General features: G+C 36.3%; 1 protein-coding gene across 2 annotated transcripts; it reads right to left on the bottom strand.

Annotated features, from left to right (window-relative positions):
- Window positions 1-5,897: 5,897 nt before the first annotated feature.
- zgc:172323 (uncharacterized protein LOC564165 homolog) lies at window positions 5,898-14,254 on the bottom strand. 2 transcript variants are annotated; one of them, XM_028796178.2, is made up of 11 exons: window positions 13,898-14,254; window positions 11,254-11,392; window positions 10,899-11,048; window positions 9,374-9,493; window positions 8,810-8,905; window positions 8,587-8,721; window positions 8,282-8,392; window positions 7,853-7,963; window positions 7,566-7,690; window positions 6,436-6,609; window positions 5,898-6,147 (listed from the first exon to the last, which is right to left on the bottom strand). In XM_028796178.2, exons 1-11 carry the CDS (start codon window positions 14,251-14,253, stop codon window positions 6,054-6,056), a joined length of 1,611 nt encoding a protein of 536 aa, XP_028652011.2. In that variant the 5' UTR covers window position 14,254; the 3' UTR covers window positions 5,898-6,053. The 2 variants fall into 2 exon arrangements, with proteins under 2 accessions (XP_028652011.2, XP_051781463.1); XM_051925503.1 differs by having other exon boundaries at window positions 5,898-6,142.
- Window positions 14,255-14,683: the final 429 nt, after the last annotated feature.

Genomic DNA, 14,683 nt, shown 5'->3' with positions numbered 1-14,683 from the left:
CAAATTAAATAAAGAAGCCTTAAAATGCTTAATCAAAAGAAAAGATGTAGCTATTGCTTATGCGATTATTGGAAGAAAGTATCATGATAGCATTCTCTGGTGTCGTAAACCATTCAACCTGTTCTACAACTGAAAGTACCTTAATTCTGGACAAAGTACTTTAATTTTGGACTAGATATTTTGCCATGAAACCTGGAGTTTCAGTTGACCCAAAAGTTATATTCACTTAACAGTTTGCATAACATAACAAGACATTTCCAAATTTACATAATAGAATTTGAGGTCTGTAAAGGGATGTGGGGGCGGAGCCTATGACAGCCATTTGGGACAAATATCAGAAACAAGCTCTTGGCAGGGGTGCAATGACTTTTACATACCTACAGTTAGGTAAGAGGTAAGTTTTTGGGGAAGTTGGAGGAAACCCTAAAAGTACCAATAAAAAAACAAGGTCAAAGTATAGTTTCCAGTGGCTTTTTCCTTGTGTTATCTTAATGTTTTCTTCATCTTTATTGTTCACACAGCTATGGAGTATAGGTAATATTAGGTGAGTCTGTAAGCTGAATGTCCGTCACTTTCATTGTCTGCAAAATGTAACCAAATTATATAATGAAAACTTCTGTCTTTTCATTCAAAGTATTTTAGTGTCCATCACTTTTCATGATTGTATTTTTTCACAGTTACTATGTCTTTATTTAAAGCCTAAATTTTGGAGTACCCTAGGTTCTTGTCTATAAGCCGGACTCATGTATAAGCCGGAGACCAAAAATCATACGACTTTTTAAAATAAAATCGTATCATAGATAAGCCGGACTCATGGATAAGCCGAACGTACTATAACCTATAACTAATAGAAGGGAGGGAGGTCAGTGGTCTCACTCGCACCCGTTTAATTTCTTTAAGGGGGGATAGAGTGTGAGATATTGGCGTCTCTCTCTCTCCCTGCATGGCGCGGTTGGAGCGGCCGGAGCGCGTTCTTTCTGCTCTGGGCGTCGCCGAGTCAACACACGCGCGCGTAGCGGTCATTTAAATTGTGATTTTATATGTAAGCATATTTAAATATATATCGCGGATTTTTTGCTGGTTCGCGGATTTCTGCGGACAATGGGTCTTTTAATTTCTGGTACATGCTTTCTCAGTTGGTTTGCCTAGTTGATTTCATACAAGGGACGCTATTGGCAGATGGCTGAGAAGCTAGATTGCTTACTTTTCTCTCACTCTTGCGCTGACTATCTGTGATCCTGATGTAGGGGGATTGAGCAGGGGGGCTGTTTGCACACCTAGACGATACGGACGCTCGTCTAAAAATGCTGAAAGATTATCTTCACGTTGCTATCTTTTGTAAAGCTGATTCCTGAAAAGACATGCTGCACAGTGCTTTGCATACTTAAAAGCTCGAAGGGCACGTATTGATTTTTGACTGAAAAACAAACTCTGTCTCTCTCTCTCTTTCTCTCTTCCTGCTCCTGACGGAGGGGGTGTGAGCTGCCGCCTTCAACAGCTTTGTGCCGCGGTGCTTCGCATACTTAAAAGCCAAACAGCCCTATTGATTTGTTTGCTTCACTCCTTTGAAGAGGAAGATATGTTTGCATTCTTTTAATTGTGAGACGGAACTGTCATCTCTGTCTTGTCATAGAGCACAGTTTAAACTTTTGAAAAAGAGACAAATGTTTGTTTGCAGTGTTTGAATAACGTTCCTGTCTCTCTACAACCTCCTGTGTTTCTGCGCAAATCTGTGACCCAAGCATGACAATATAAAAATAACCATATAAACATATGGTTTCTACTTCGCGGATTTTCTTATTTCGCGAGTGGCTCTGGAACGCAACCCCCGCGATGGAGGAGGGATTACTGTATAAACCGGATTTATGTATAAGCCGATATTCTATTTTTTCATTTTCACAACTTTTTTCCTTAGATAAGCCGCGGCTTATAGACAAGAACTTAGGGTACTTCCTTCTTGTCATACATACCTGGAATATTATTTAAATCCACAATAATCTGAACTCTTCCATCAGTGACTTAATCATATTTTTCACAAACGTTACACATCATTACAAGTTTTACACTATTATTTCAGAGTTCAGGAGTTACCCCAAACCAACAGGTATACAGACAGGTGCAAAAGTTTGTGAAATGCACATATACACAAACTTTTTAAAAGCAAAACATAAAAGCAAGTAAAATAAATGTAGCCAATGGTAATTCTTCAATTTTTGCACAGTGAAAACAGTGAATGAAATTGCATTTAACAATAATCCAGTAACTGTTAGCACTACTAGAAGTGTTTTTAGTATTTTGTACATCATCCTTTATTAATAAGTACAGCATAGCTCCAAGTAGGCATAGAATGGCAGAGATGACGACAGAAGTCTTTTGTAATCTGTGACACCCAAATTTGTTTGATCTTGTGTTTCAGGTCTTCCTGAATGATGTTGAGTGCATTTCAGCAATGGCTTTCTTCATTGTCACCCATGTATTTTCAATTAGATTGAGGTCTGGGGAATTGCCAGGCCATATATCTAATAACTGATACCTGGCCAATGCTTCACCATCTTCCTTGTGTGTCAGAGTGTCCCATCCTGCTGAAATATCAGTTGTACCATGTATTGCCACAAAATTTGGGAGCTTGACCTTCAGCACTTTCAAATAAACAGGTCCTGTCATTATGGTGGTTTTGGCATTATCCAGAGGCCTGTGTGCCAGAATGCTGAAATGGCACCCCCAAACAGTTGGCACCATATATTTTACATTGTACCATTAACCATCTGGTCTCCACATATGCCCAGTGTAATTCTTAATCTGAGTGAAGGTTGCTTCACATGTAAAAATCACCTTTTTCTCAAACTGTGGTAGTCCATTTCATGTATTTATTTGCAAAACTTGATGCTATCTGCAATGTTTTTTGCACTTCAAGCTGTTTTTTTTTTTTTTGCAGTAACAGAATTTCCATCCATCCATCCATTTTCCAACCCACTGAATCCAAACACAGGGTTCTGCTGGAGCCAATCCCAGCCAACACAGAGCACAAGGCAGGAACCAATCCAGGCAGGGTGCCAACCCACCACAGGACACACACCAAGCACACACTAGGGACAATTTACAATCACCAATCCACCTAACCTGCATGTCTTTGGACTGTGGGAGGACACCGGAACGCCCAGAGGAAACCCACGCAAACACGGGGAGAACATGCAAACTCCACGCAGGGTGGACTCGGGAAGCGAACCTGGGTTTCCTAACTGCGAGGCAGCAGCGCTACCCACTGCGCCACTGTGCCGCAAACAGAGTTTCCTTACCATAAAAATACAAACACCAGGTTTCCTGATAATTTCAGTACTTGTCTAAACATCCTTTAAAGTGTGTCACTAGCTTTTATCCCATAAAAACTGCTTATTACAGGGGTTTGGGTTGTAGACCATTACCAATGTTTAATTTCCCACTAAAAAACACTTTAATTAGGAAAATAAATGTATCCATTACTTAAAGTCAGTACTAGTACTACAAAGCACATGTGGTACACAAATATCTTAAAATATTTCTTGCAGCAATGTACTAACTAAATTAATTCTACAATAGTAATAGTTATATTCACACTCGAAATAACATACATTTCAGTCTACATGTTTGTTTTTTAGTCAAAAATTAATCTAATAAGTTTGTTGGTAAACAATATGATGTTTCTAACATCAATTAACCAGAACAGCATAACAGAAATCAAATTAGCCCAAATGAGGTTGACATTTTATTTCATTATATGACGAAAATATTAGCTGTGTGTTCACAAATGTTTGCACCTGACTGTGCATGACATGCATTTTTCATTTTTCCTCTTCTCTAATTAAATGAACTTGTGTATAAAGACTGTTTTCCATATGATAAGATTGTGAGCTTGAAAGTTATGGGAAGATCTCTCATTCACTCTGCAAATACCAACATCAACTCAACATTCACTTCCTCAGGCTCTACAGTAAATGATGGGACTACCCCAATATGATTCGCCCTTGTAGGATCATTTAAATTACCCTTATTTCAGGAGATTCAAATGAAAGAGAGCAGTCGGCATTAGACATGATGACAATTTATTTTAAAAAATGCTCACATATCCAGACTTACCTTCACCTGACAAATTTAAAGTCTCTCAATGTAACATGCCCATCTTTATGATGTAAGAGGAAATAAATAATGCTCCGAGTAGAACTTGCAACTGGCAGTGGCACTCCACAAGATTATTTTTGGAGAGTGACATTTGGGATTCACTCAGGTATGACAGAAGCTGGAATGGGGAATTCTCCTTTAGTTCGACTGGGTAAGATATTTATATTCTACATTCTGAATCCAACATCTGTTCACATCTAGTAGCTTGAAGTGAAGATGCACAACCAAATTTCCTAATGGTGAGACCAAAAGAAACCATTTCCTAGGGAGAACTTGTACACTACACTCATGTAGTGACCAGGTTAAAGTTGAACCCAGGTGAATAAACGTATGATGTATCAGGGTTAATCTCTGTAACATTATGTCCATACTCTTTAATATCAGACTCTATGTGATATTCTGAATATTATACAAGTTAACAAACCAAATATGCCAATTGCATAGTAAGTTACTCCGATGATAGCCATTTCCTCACTTCAGTTAAACTACAAATCATAACATTTCTTTAGTTTGGACTCACTATAGGATCCTGAGCAAACCTGTTTAACCTGCTTTTTGCTCCAGTCAAAATAAATATTTTAAATCTACATAATTTACTTTAATAGTTTGGCTAAAGGAATCCACCAAAAAATCTACAGATTTATAGTTTTGTGTTAAAGAAGTACTTAATTTTGCAATAACATCTTTGATGTGGATGACCAACTATATATATGAGTACAGTATTAACATTTGGTTTCATTGTGGACTTGTGATAGGTATGTGTTATTAAAATATGAACTTAAACTGTAGATACACGGAGTTGAGCAGCAGTTCTTATTTATTTTCTTCATTAACCAGCTTTTCACAACAGGACTTTAAACACACTCTTAATTCAGTATACCATGTATATTCTTTTTCAATGTGAACACTAAAAATTACAGATTTTGTTTTTTTTTTAATCACTGTGCTATCCTTGTAGAATAGGGCATGAAATTTTGGATTGGTTTGTCTTTTTAACTATTCGTGTGTTTTGGTTTCATGCTCCTAAAGTCAAAGAGAATATAAGTCACAATGAAAAATTAACTTTAGCCTGTGTATCTTAAGGATGCTTAACTGACCATTCACTCTTAAAAATAATAGTTCTTTAATGGCACTTTATTGTTCTTTATTGAGTTATATGGTTCCTTGCAGAAATACAATACCAGTTTATTCTTGGAAGAGCTCTTTGTGCATGAAGCTGGTTCTTTGTGTTTTGAAAAACTTCATAAGTAGAAAAACATCTGAAATCTTTAATGTATGGTAGGCTGCCTATAGCAGGACACTAACTGATTAAGGTCTAAATAAACAAATGTTCTTCAGGAACTTTCATGTTGATGGCTCTTTTAGGAACTACAAATGGTTTCAATACAGCACCTTTATTTGTAAGAGTGTTCAAGAGAGAAAAAGGCTCTTAAATGCCTAGAATGTGTTCTTTAATGACAATTATAAGAAGGTATTTTTCAGGTTCAACACATCTCCTGCATCAGTTTCAAGTTTTCATTTTACTTTAAAAAATGTTATTTATTGGTTATGCTAATACTTCAAACTCTCATCCACCTATGTTTCACAGCCTTCTTTTTTATTTATTTTATTAAAAAGGAAAGTTAAATCCTTCTAAATGTGTTGAAATTCATGAAATAGTATACTAAACATAATCACAAAATTATTATTTTTTTACATATAAAACTAATTTTGTAATAATTAATACACAAAAACATTCTCAATCATTGCTGATCATTTATTGCTTTATTGCAGACATAATAAAAGTTACAGGTGCCAGGTTTTCAGTTTTATCAGGTTTAATCTAGGCAATTTTGTTAGCAAAATTAATATGCAAGCGGTCTACTTTGTTAGTTCATTGCTGTCAAGAACTTTTTAATTTACTCCTCGTCACTATCATCAGCAGCACCAGAAATCCTGATGGTCCGTTCTTGGGTGTCTCTCTGCACTTTATCTTCTTCTGTTTTAACTGTTCTAAGAGGAAACAAAATCCACCATTAATTGTCCATCAGTGCATAATTTAGATTATGCTCAGGTATATGTCACCACAGCAAAATAATTGTATGTTCATGGACTACATGGTACAAAGAAATTTTGAGTTTCAATATAAAACTGTATCAAGACAGTTTCCGGGCGTCTAAACAATAACTAACTATCTCATCAAAAACAAGATTTCAGTTGTTTTTTTTTTATATTTATCACTGATCAAATCTTAAATCAATGTCATTTAACATAGGTGAACACCTTTAGGGTTACTTTTACCTTATGAGTACAGTTTTTCTTTCTGTCATCTCCACTGCCTGTTCTTTGGAAATAGTTTCAATGGTGCCAACCTGACCTTGTCCAATCACACCAATTGCTCCAACCATTCCACCCATTAGATGTATGACTCCAACTGTAGTTGCTAGCCTTGTGTCTTCACCCTCAATCAGTTTTCTTGACAAAAAAAAAAGAAGATACAGCTTTTATGTGAAAGTAGTATTGAATAAGACATTTTCAGAAAATTGATAAATGGCTGAATATTTCTGCATGTACAGTACATATTTCATGATGTGTTGAGTAAGTTATATTAAAAACATGTTGAACTTGTCTAATTAAAATTGCTCCAAAAATTTTTAATTGAGATTTAATCTGATGTACAACTCCCTAAAAATATGACCTCTTACTGAACTGAAAAACTCTTCATCGTTAACCTTCATTTTCAGCATCTGCATTTATGGTCTCTGTCTCTCCAGCAGCCTTATGAAGGAGGGCTGTAGTTAATCTTGTGCTCAAATTATCCCTCTTTGGCACTAAGCATATCCATTAAAGTTTAAGCATCGTCCAGCCTTTAAAGACAGTAGGTGGTGTGACATAGCTGTTAAGACTGTGGATCTCCAACCCTGAGGTTAGGCATGGGTTCAAATCCTACCATTGACATTGTGTGACTGAGAGCAAGTCACTGGACCTGCTTGCGTTCCAAATGGAAAAAGAAACGCAACCAATCATATCTCAGATGTTGTAAGTTGTCTTAGATAAAGATATCAGCCAAAAAATAGTGAGGCTGGTGTAGAAGAATACATTTTCAGAAGATAACTGAAAACAAAATGGATTACAAACCTTTAAATATTTCTAATTTTAGACTATTTCAAAGGTGTTTGTTATATCTCCTTCTAGCTTTAATAAACCATGGAAGGTACGACTTATTTAGAGAGGTCGCATGGCTTTACACAGTTGTACTTTCTGTAAGCATGAGCTAGCAAACATTTTTAAAATGAACAAAATTAAATCATTATGCCATTATATTCACACACAATCCAACTTGCAGGCTCTTTCATTATTATTGTAAGTTTCTTTCTTTAGAAAAGCAAAGGAAAAAAAGACACAAACAAACAAACAAAGGGTGCTGCTACCTGTATGTGGCAATCTCAATATCGAGAGCCATTTTAATGTTTAATAGATCTTGATATTCTCGCAAGTGTAATGCAATTTTCTCCTTGAAAGACTTCAGTTCTTCCTGCAGCTTCATTATTTTTTCCTGGAAAATGTAAGAAAAAACATCTTTCAGACACAGAAGGATGCAAAGATGGTATATAGGTCGCCTGAGGAATTGACAAAGGACGTTTGATAGACATGAATCGGTGTCATACCATAAACCTACAATGATCAAGAGTGGGCGAGAAGTGTAAAAGAAGCCAACCTGTAATTCCTCGTACTGCTTTTTGTATTTTTCCTGTGCTTCCTTGATCTGTGCTTCAAGAGCAGCATTTCTCTCTTTGAGGCTTTCTAGTTCTCTCTCTTTGTTTAAAATCTGTAAATACATTTTGAATGCAGAAACAATGTCACGAAAATCTGGCTATATCAAACAGGTATAGTTGTCACCTGTGGAAGAGAAGGTTAATAAGTATACTGTATTAAATATGTATTGTGTTTTATTAAAACAATAAATATGTACCTTTTTTGGCTAATGGCACAAATGTAACAAACTTTTAAGCCGATAATCTAACCTAACACGGACAAGTTTTGAACCAAAGTCCACCCAGGACTCAATGGCCATTGAAAACTCGTTTAAAAAGTCAACACCTCGGAAAATAGAATTAATGATTAATATTGAGAACAGATTACTTACATCTCGTTTGCAGCCCGCAATTTCTTCCCTCGTGTGTCTCACGCTCTCTACATGCTTTGTAGAGGCGCCGTTCAAGTCTACGAATTTAGATTTGTACCAGTCATCCATTTCCTACAGCAGAATTTTAGAATAAATTAGTACACACAAAGAAATCGAAATCATACCATCACAGCACTCATTCTTACACGTGATAAGACTTAAAAACGGCTATTTAATAATTGATACATCATACATTTTCTATATTTCTGGAATGTCGTAAACTTATCAAAACAGACATTGTTCGGACATTCTTCGTTCATATATACCTGTAAGTTTTTGGCAGCTATGTCTTCATACTGGCCTTGAATCTGCTTGAGGGCGGTGGCTAAGTCGGGGAGCGTGAAAGACATTTCAACGCCAGAGAAAGCACAGTAGATTTGTTTCATTAGCTCTTCGATTTCCTAATGGAACAATATATGCATTCGTTATTTACATGTCAATGTAATTGTGTTCTATGTATATATACTCTATATAGAATGTGTTCATCACCTCTTTGTGTACTCTGCGAAGGAACTCTATTTCTACTTCCAGGTTGTCCAGCTGTTTCTCGAGAGCTATGCGTCCAGCGGTTGCTGCATCGACATCCTTTAAAAGACAAAGTGAATATTTATATTCGCATCAAAAAGTAAAGTGCACACAATTAGATAATGGTATTTCATTCAGTTATCCAAAATATTGCAATTCGCCATTTCGACAGACAATTTCTGGGAATAAAATCTTGACAATCTGTTAATAATATCAGAATTATCACTTTCACAGATATTTAATCAAAAATCGAAACACACCCTTCTCTACAATGATGTGTATTTTTTAGGTGTGAGAAACATTCAAACAATTATTTTAATTTTCACAATTATTATTAAAAACGCATTTTATGGCTTCAGATGCTTCTTATGGTTTTCTGTCATCCGGAATACAATAATCCTCGTAGTCTTCAAAATGAGTGGCCAAACCTTTTCAAGATTATACAGCAAGTTCATAGCTCTGCCTTACTTGCTTCATCATTATGCAAATAACAGTAAATCGGAAAAGAAGGGAGCAAAACTTTCTTACAGGACGTAATGTCTCAATTTCCCTTTCAGCATTCTTCCTTGCTTCTAAGGCCTCCTCGTACTTCGACTTAATCATTTCAAGCTGTCCAGCCATTGCCTCTTTTGCAGCAATCGCCATATCCTTTAAGAACAAAATAAATATGCAACGTTAGATTAAAAGGGTAGCGGTATTTAGTAAGAGGTAAAGAAAGACATCACATTTAACTGCAAGGGAAATATTCCGTTTTTTTGACAATGACGAGAAATCTGCGTGCTTTAGAATGTTAATGCCTCGAAAGCCTGTTATTGACCAAGAAGCTTTACTTGACTGTTGTTGCAATAAAGCAAGTAGCACCTCAAATGAACATGCATTATATAAAGATAAGTACAGACTTACGTGCATTTACATATATATTTTCAAATACTGCAATGGAATAGCAATCACATTATGTTACCGAAAAGAACCATATGACATTATGCATATGTTGCCAAGTGGAGCATTTCCCTCTCCAAAAGTGACAGTGTACTACCACAGATGTGATCTTCTCCAAACACACGCTGTGCTGCTTTATTCAGACACTCATTACATAAATTAATAGGGTACGGGCTGTAACTAATATCTAAATTAAATATTAATAATGATATAGGGTATACATAAATAAAAACAAATTTCAGGAAATATATCATTTATAAGATCATCATTACTATTACAGCACTTCCTTTTACATTGTCCCTGCTTACATGTTTATTGATTTACTGGGTCTATCCCACTGTCTTATAATATTATCAAACCAGCTAAATAAAATTCAAATTCACTGGTTATTTGTGATTTAGGGGCTTGGGGAGAGCGGAGGGTGGTTGGGAGGCATACTATCAACCGGTATGTTTAAGAACTCATTCATGCACTGCAGAGCTAATTTAATTGAAATACATTCGGGAGTTTCGACCATCGAACCTAAGAATTTTGCGTTTTCCATGTACAATTAAGTATGCGGGACAAAGTGGTGGATCGGATTTTATGTATCGATAATCAAATGCAGAGACTAGTTAAAAAATCGATTAAGAAAAAGTAATCTAAAAACGGCTTTAATACAGAAATTGGATTTTTAAGTCTTACAAATAATAAAAATCAAAATGAAACATCTGAATACAAAGCGTAGTAACGCTGCTGAGCATCAGTCGAGTATGCGGCATTCACTACTCATACGTTTACAAATCCACCCGGTTCTTCGTTCTGTTTAGGCTTAAAAGTCAGCATAAAAATATATCACACAGAATCAATATAGGACTCTCGTTTCGGTGTTTCACAAAGCTTTATGGAGATAAAAAAAATAACTCTCATAATACGATCTTCACTTGCCGAAGAGTTTCATTATGTATTTGTAAAGACGAAGAGCTGCGTGTAATTGCAAATCCCGACATGATGTATAAACTGTATAGCAGAATTAAATATTTCTTCGAGGTTAAAGTATCCACTGACTCACTGAATACATTTTACACTTTTACATTTTCTCATCTCAGAGCAAGTCTTTACAGCACTTTCTTACCCTCTGGACCTTCATCTGATCTGCAATCTTCTTCAGTTCTCTCAGCTGCTCCTCGTAAAGAGCTCTCAGCCCGGAGGGCTTCATGAAACGTTTCTGAAAAGCCTCAATCTCGCATTCCAGCTGCTTGTTTTGTTGCTCCAAAGTCCGGACCTTAGCATGAATAGAAAAACATAAACAGTTGGTTAAATTGTACATTTCAGAGTTCTTTAGCCATATGAGGGCGTTCCTTTCATGTGGCTAGCTAAACTGGGTTAAACATTCCGAAAAAAACATTTTGTTGCGTAGCTATAAACTGGTTCTTTTTGCTTGCGTGTTTTTATTTTTGGAACAAAAAGAAATTCAGTGCTGAATTTACCTTCTCGATGTACACAGCCAGTCTGTCATTCAAGGCGACCATCTCCTTCCTCTCGGTGGTTCGGGTGCTTAGGAATTCCTGGTTCGCTGCGGCAGCCGCATCGATATCTAAAGATGGCCCGGCGCAGATGGCTCCCATGCTGAAATAAGACAGTTCATTAACGGCAATATCAATAACATCAAGAAACACTGACAAACCGGATACCTCTATAAAACGATTGATCCTTCATGGGGAAAATAACTGGTATAGACATATCAAGGGTGAAATCTTAAAAAAAAAAATCTGATCTCCATTGTGGCAAATACCCCGTACGACTAGTGTCATCTTATACTTGTTCAATATAAAGTGTAATTCTGAAATGTTTAAAAAAACAAATTGAATCAAGCATTTCAAAGTTACAGATGTAAAAGACATCAAAGGCATTTTGACTATATGATTCCTCTACAGCCTTAACAGCAGTGGTCAAACCACTTGACTTTGCTTTCAGATTTATATTCTCCGGTCAGCTGTAAACGAGCCGTGCGATATTCCTCACTTCAGTTTAACCCTGAAATTGCCTTCGTTGAATTTGTGTGAATTATCGAGTTTAATTAATTTACAGGATGTGGAGTGGCACTTGTTTAGGAAAGACAATTGCAGTGATGATGTGTTTTGTCTCATTATCTTCTTAATAAAAGTGTGTCCTTCATTAGAACACAGTAAAATTGATGAAATGTAAGTACTTCTTTGTGTTGAGTGCAGACGCATTTTAATGTCGAAATGTTCTGTTGCCAGCTCTTGCTATTTTCTCTTTCATCCACCCATCTTAACACCCTGTCCATTTTGACAATATGCCTTAAAGTCTACACGATCATCGTCGGGTGTAACTGAGGGAGAGATGGACAGATTCTCGTACCTTCGCGTCTGTTCAAACCGAGTTCATTCCAAATCTTTTTACGCCCACACATAGTTAATTATGGAATCTGTTACTGATCTAAATAAATAAAGGTTATTTCTGGAGTATTTATATGGAAGGTTCTTTAAGGTGCCAAAATTGTCCCATCAACCAATTTTTCAGTTGGATCCTTTTGTTTTTAAGAGTGCAATTAACCTAACAGGAACGCCTTTAGGGTGAGGGAGAAAATCGGTTTTATCACAGAAAATCCTTGTGAATATTTTGAACGGTTGGAAAGCCCACATAGACAGTGATAGGGTTACTAACCGAACCAATGTGTTGTTTTCTTTTGCAAACCGAGACTGAAACATTATTTCATTCATTCATACATACATTCATTTTCTTAACCTCATTAAAGGTTCCAGGAATTTTGTTGCCCATCCTGGTAAAACCGAACTGAAGGCAGGGACTACTCCTGAAAGGGGCTCCAGAGGACCGCCCATTCAAACTGACTGAGATTGGACCAAGTTAGACTTAACAATTGGCGCAAAGCCTTAAAGTGTGAAAGAATTTCATGTACACACAAAAAAGACCTGCTCAAAATGGATTAGGCTGGCATTTAACAACATTATGCTGGCTACCATTGCACCAACTAACTTTTGGCACATGATCTTAATTGTATTTTGTTCATGAAGTGCCCATATAAAGTGTGAATTTTCAAATTGTATAGTATTTCCTGATAAATAGTTTTTTTTTCAACTTTAAAAGATGTTAACTATTTTTGACATTTAATGTAAAGTAAATCTTAAATTTTATGGTGTTAGTGTTTTATGTTGTGTTTGTAATACACAGACAAAAGGCAATATAACTCTTCAAATAACTGAAGCTGAAGAGTGATGTCTATTGCCTTCCGGACAGTGTGATAGAATGTATTTTGAAGATTTCTTTATGTGTAAACATGAAATTACAGTGATCACGGTCATAATAGTATCAAACCTCATGTAGTCTGTGTAAACAATAAATAGTCTAATAAAAACAATCAATTTACAATAAAAGTATTTAACAATGGTGATATAACATTATCATTAAACATACAAGTTCCTAATATCTCATTAAAGGAATTCAGTATTGCAGGGTGTTGGTGCCCATCTTGACAGCATTGGGCACAAGGTGGGAAACAACCATGGAAAAGGCACCAGTCCATTACAGGCTCACTCACGCAGGAGCCCATTTTAAATCACATATTAACCTAACATACTGTACATGTCTTCGGAAGGGAAACCTGGGGTACAATAGGAAAACCACATGCATACATGGGAAGAATATATAAACTCCACACAGAGAAAGTGCAGACTGCAACTTAAATTCAGGATGCTGGACCCCTGAATCAGCAACACTAACCACTAGGCCACCAAGCTGCTTTGTGTCATTATGTATTTTTTCTATTAGTAATATACTTTAATCAAAATAGGTTCACAGTGATGTTTAATGCAAAATATATGTATGGCTTCAATAACATAAAAACCTTAATGCAATGGTATATTTAATTATACGGAAATAACTTAAAAAGGCAATTTTAGCAATTATGCTGAACTATGTGATCATCAACAATATCAATGTCCTAAGAGAATAGTAAAATTAAGCAAAGCAAATTCATAAAGTTAAAATATTTGTAGAAAAGGGAACAGCTTCTGAAGGATTAGGACTAGATTATGCTTGGCTAAAGGCTGACTTCTGAACTACACCTCTGCTTCTGCATTCCATATTTACCTTGAAATCCGTGGTCTAAAGGTGGCTGTAGTTGTTCGTCTACCCACTGTACCAGCTGCTGATTTCATGGTGGCTGAACGGGTGAAGCTGGATGAACGCTGGCGGGTTTCTCTGGTCCGAGGAGGAGATGGGCTTGAAACCCGCACATGGTATAGAGCAGAGCTACTACTGTCCTCGAAATGGCGACGATAAGAAGAAATCCTTTCTGGGCTTCGGCTCATATTGCTGTGTTTTCTGATTGTCTCCTTTTTGAATAATAAATGCTTCAGTGGGTTGACACCTTCAAATTGCAGCACAGAATCAAGAAGAGTCCTTTTTATAGTTTTAGTTAGGCCTCTGATGTATCCATGAGACATCACTTCTGGAATTTCCAACCTATGTACAAAAAAATGGCAGACCTTCGTTATGAATATTTGTCAAACTCCTGCTAAGAATTTAGTAAATTAAAAATAGAAAGATTAGCCAATTAGGCACTACAGTGATTTAATTCATTTGGATGTAACTGAAGTCTAATTGCATGTAAAGAAGGCCAAGGAGCAAAACTGTGGAGTCATAATATTACAGAGCTAAGAAATAAGGGGCATATTTGTCTTAAGAGTTGACATAAATTGGTTTCAGTTGGTAAATAGTCCTGACAGGAACAAAAATGTATTTTGACCATTTGCACATAGTTTTATACTGTAAGTATTAACAGAAAGTATAGGACAGCACAGAACGTAGTTTATACAACAAGAAAGACCATTGCAGATTGCTGCCAATTATTTTCACATACAAACAAAAGGCTAT

This window comes from Erpetoichthys calabaricus, chromosome 3 (genome assembly GCF_900747795.2).
Source record: "Erpetoichthys calabaricus chromosome 3, fErpCal1.3, whole genome shotgun sequence".
In the NCBI taxonomy this organism is placed as follows: Eukaryota; Metazoa; Chordata; class Cladistia; order Polypteriformes; family Polypteridae; genus Erpetoichthys; species Erpetoichthys calabaricus.
The sequence above is the reverse complement of the archived record's forward strand: the minus strand, read 5'-3'. Positions and strand labels throughout refer to the sequence as shown.

Coding starts and splice junctions, on each gene's coding strand:
- zgc:172323 (XM_028796178.2), bottom strand. CDS start 14,253: ATGTCTCATGGATACATCAGAGGCCTAACTAAAACTATAAAAAGGACT. Junction 11,393..13,897: donor TTTAGACCACGGATTTCAAG/GTAAATATGGAA, acceptor GTCTTATTTCAG/CATGGGAGCCATCTGCGCCG. Junction 9,494..10,898: donor ATCAGATGAAGGTCCAGAGG/GTAAGAAAGTGC, acceptor TTGTTCTTAAAG/GATATGGCGATTGCTGCAAA.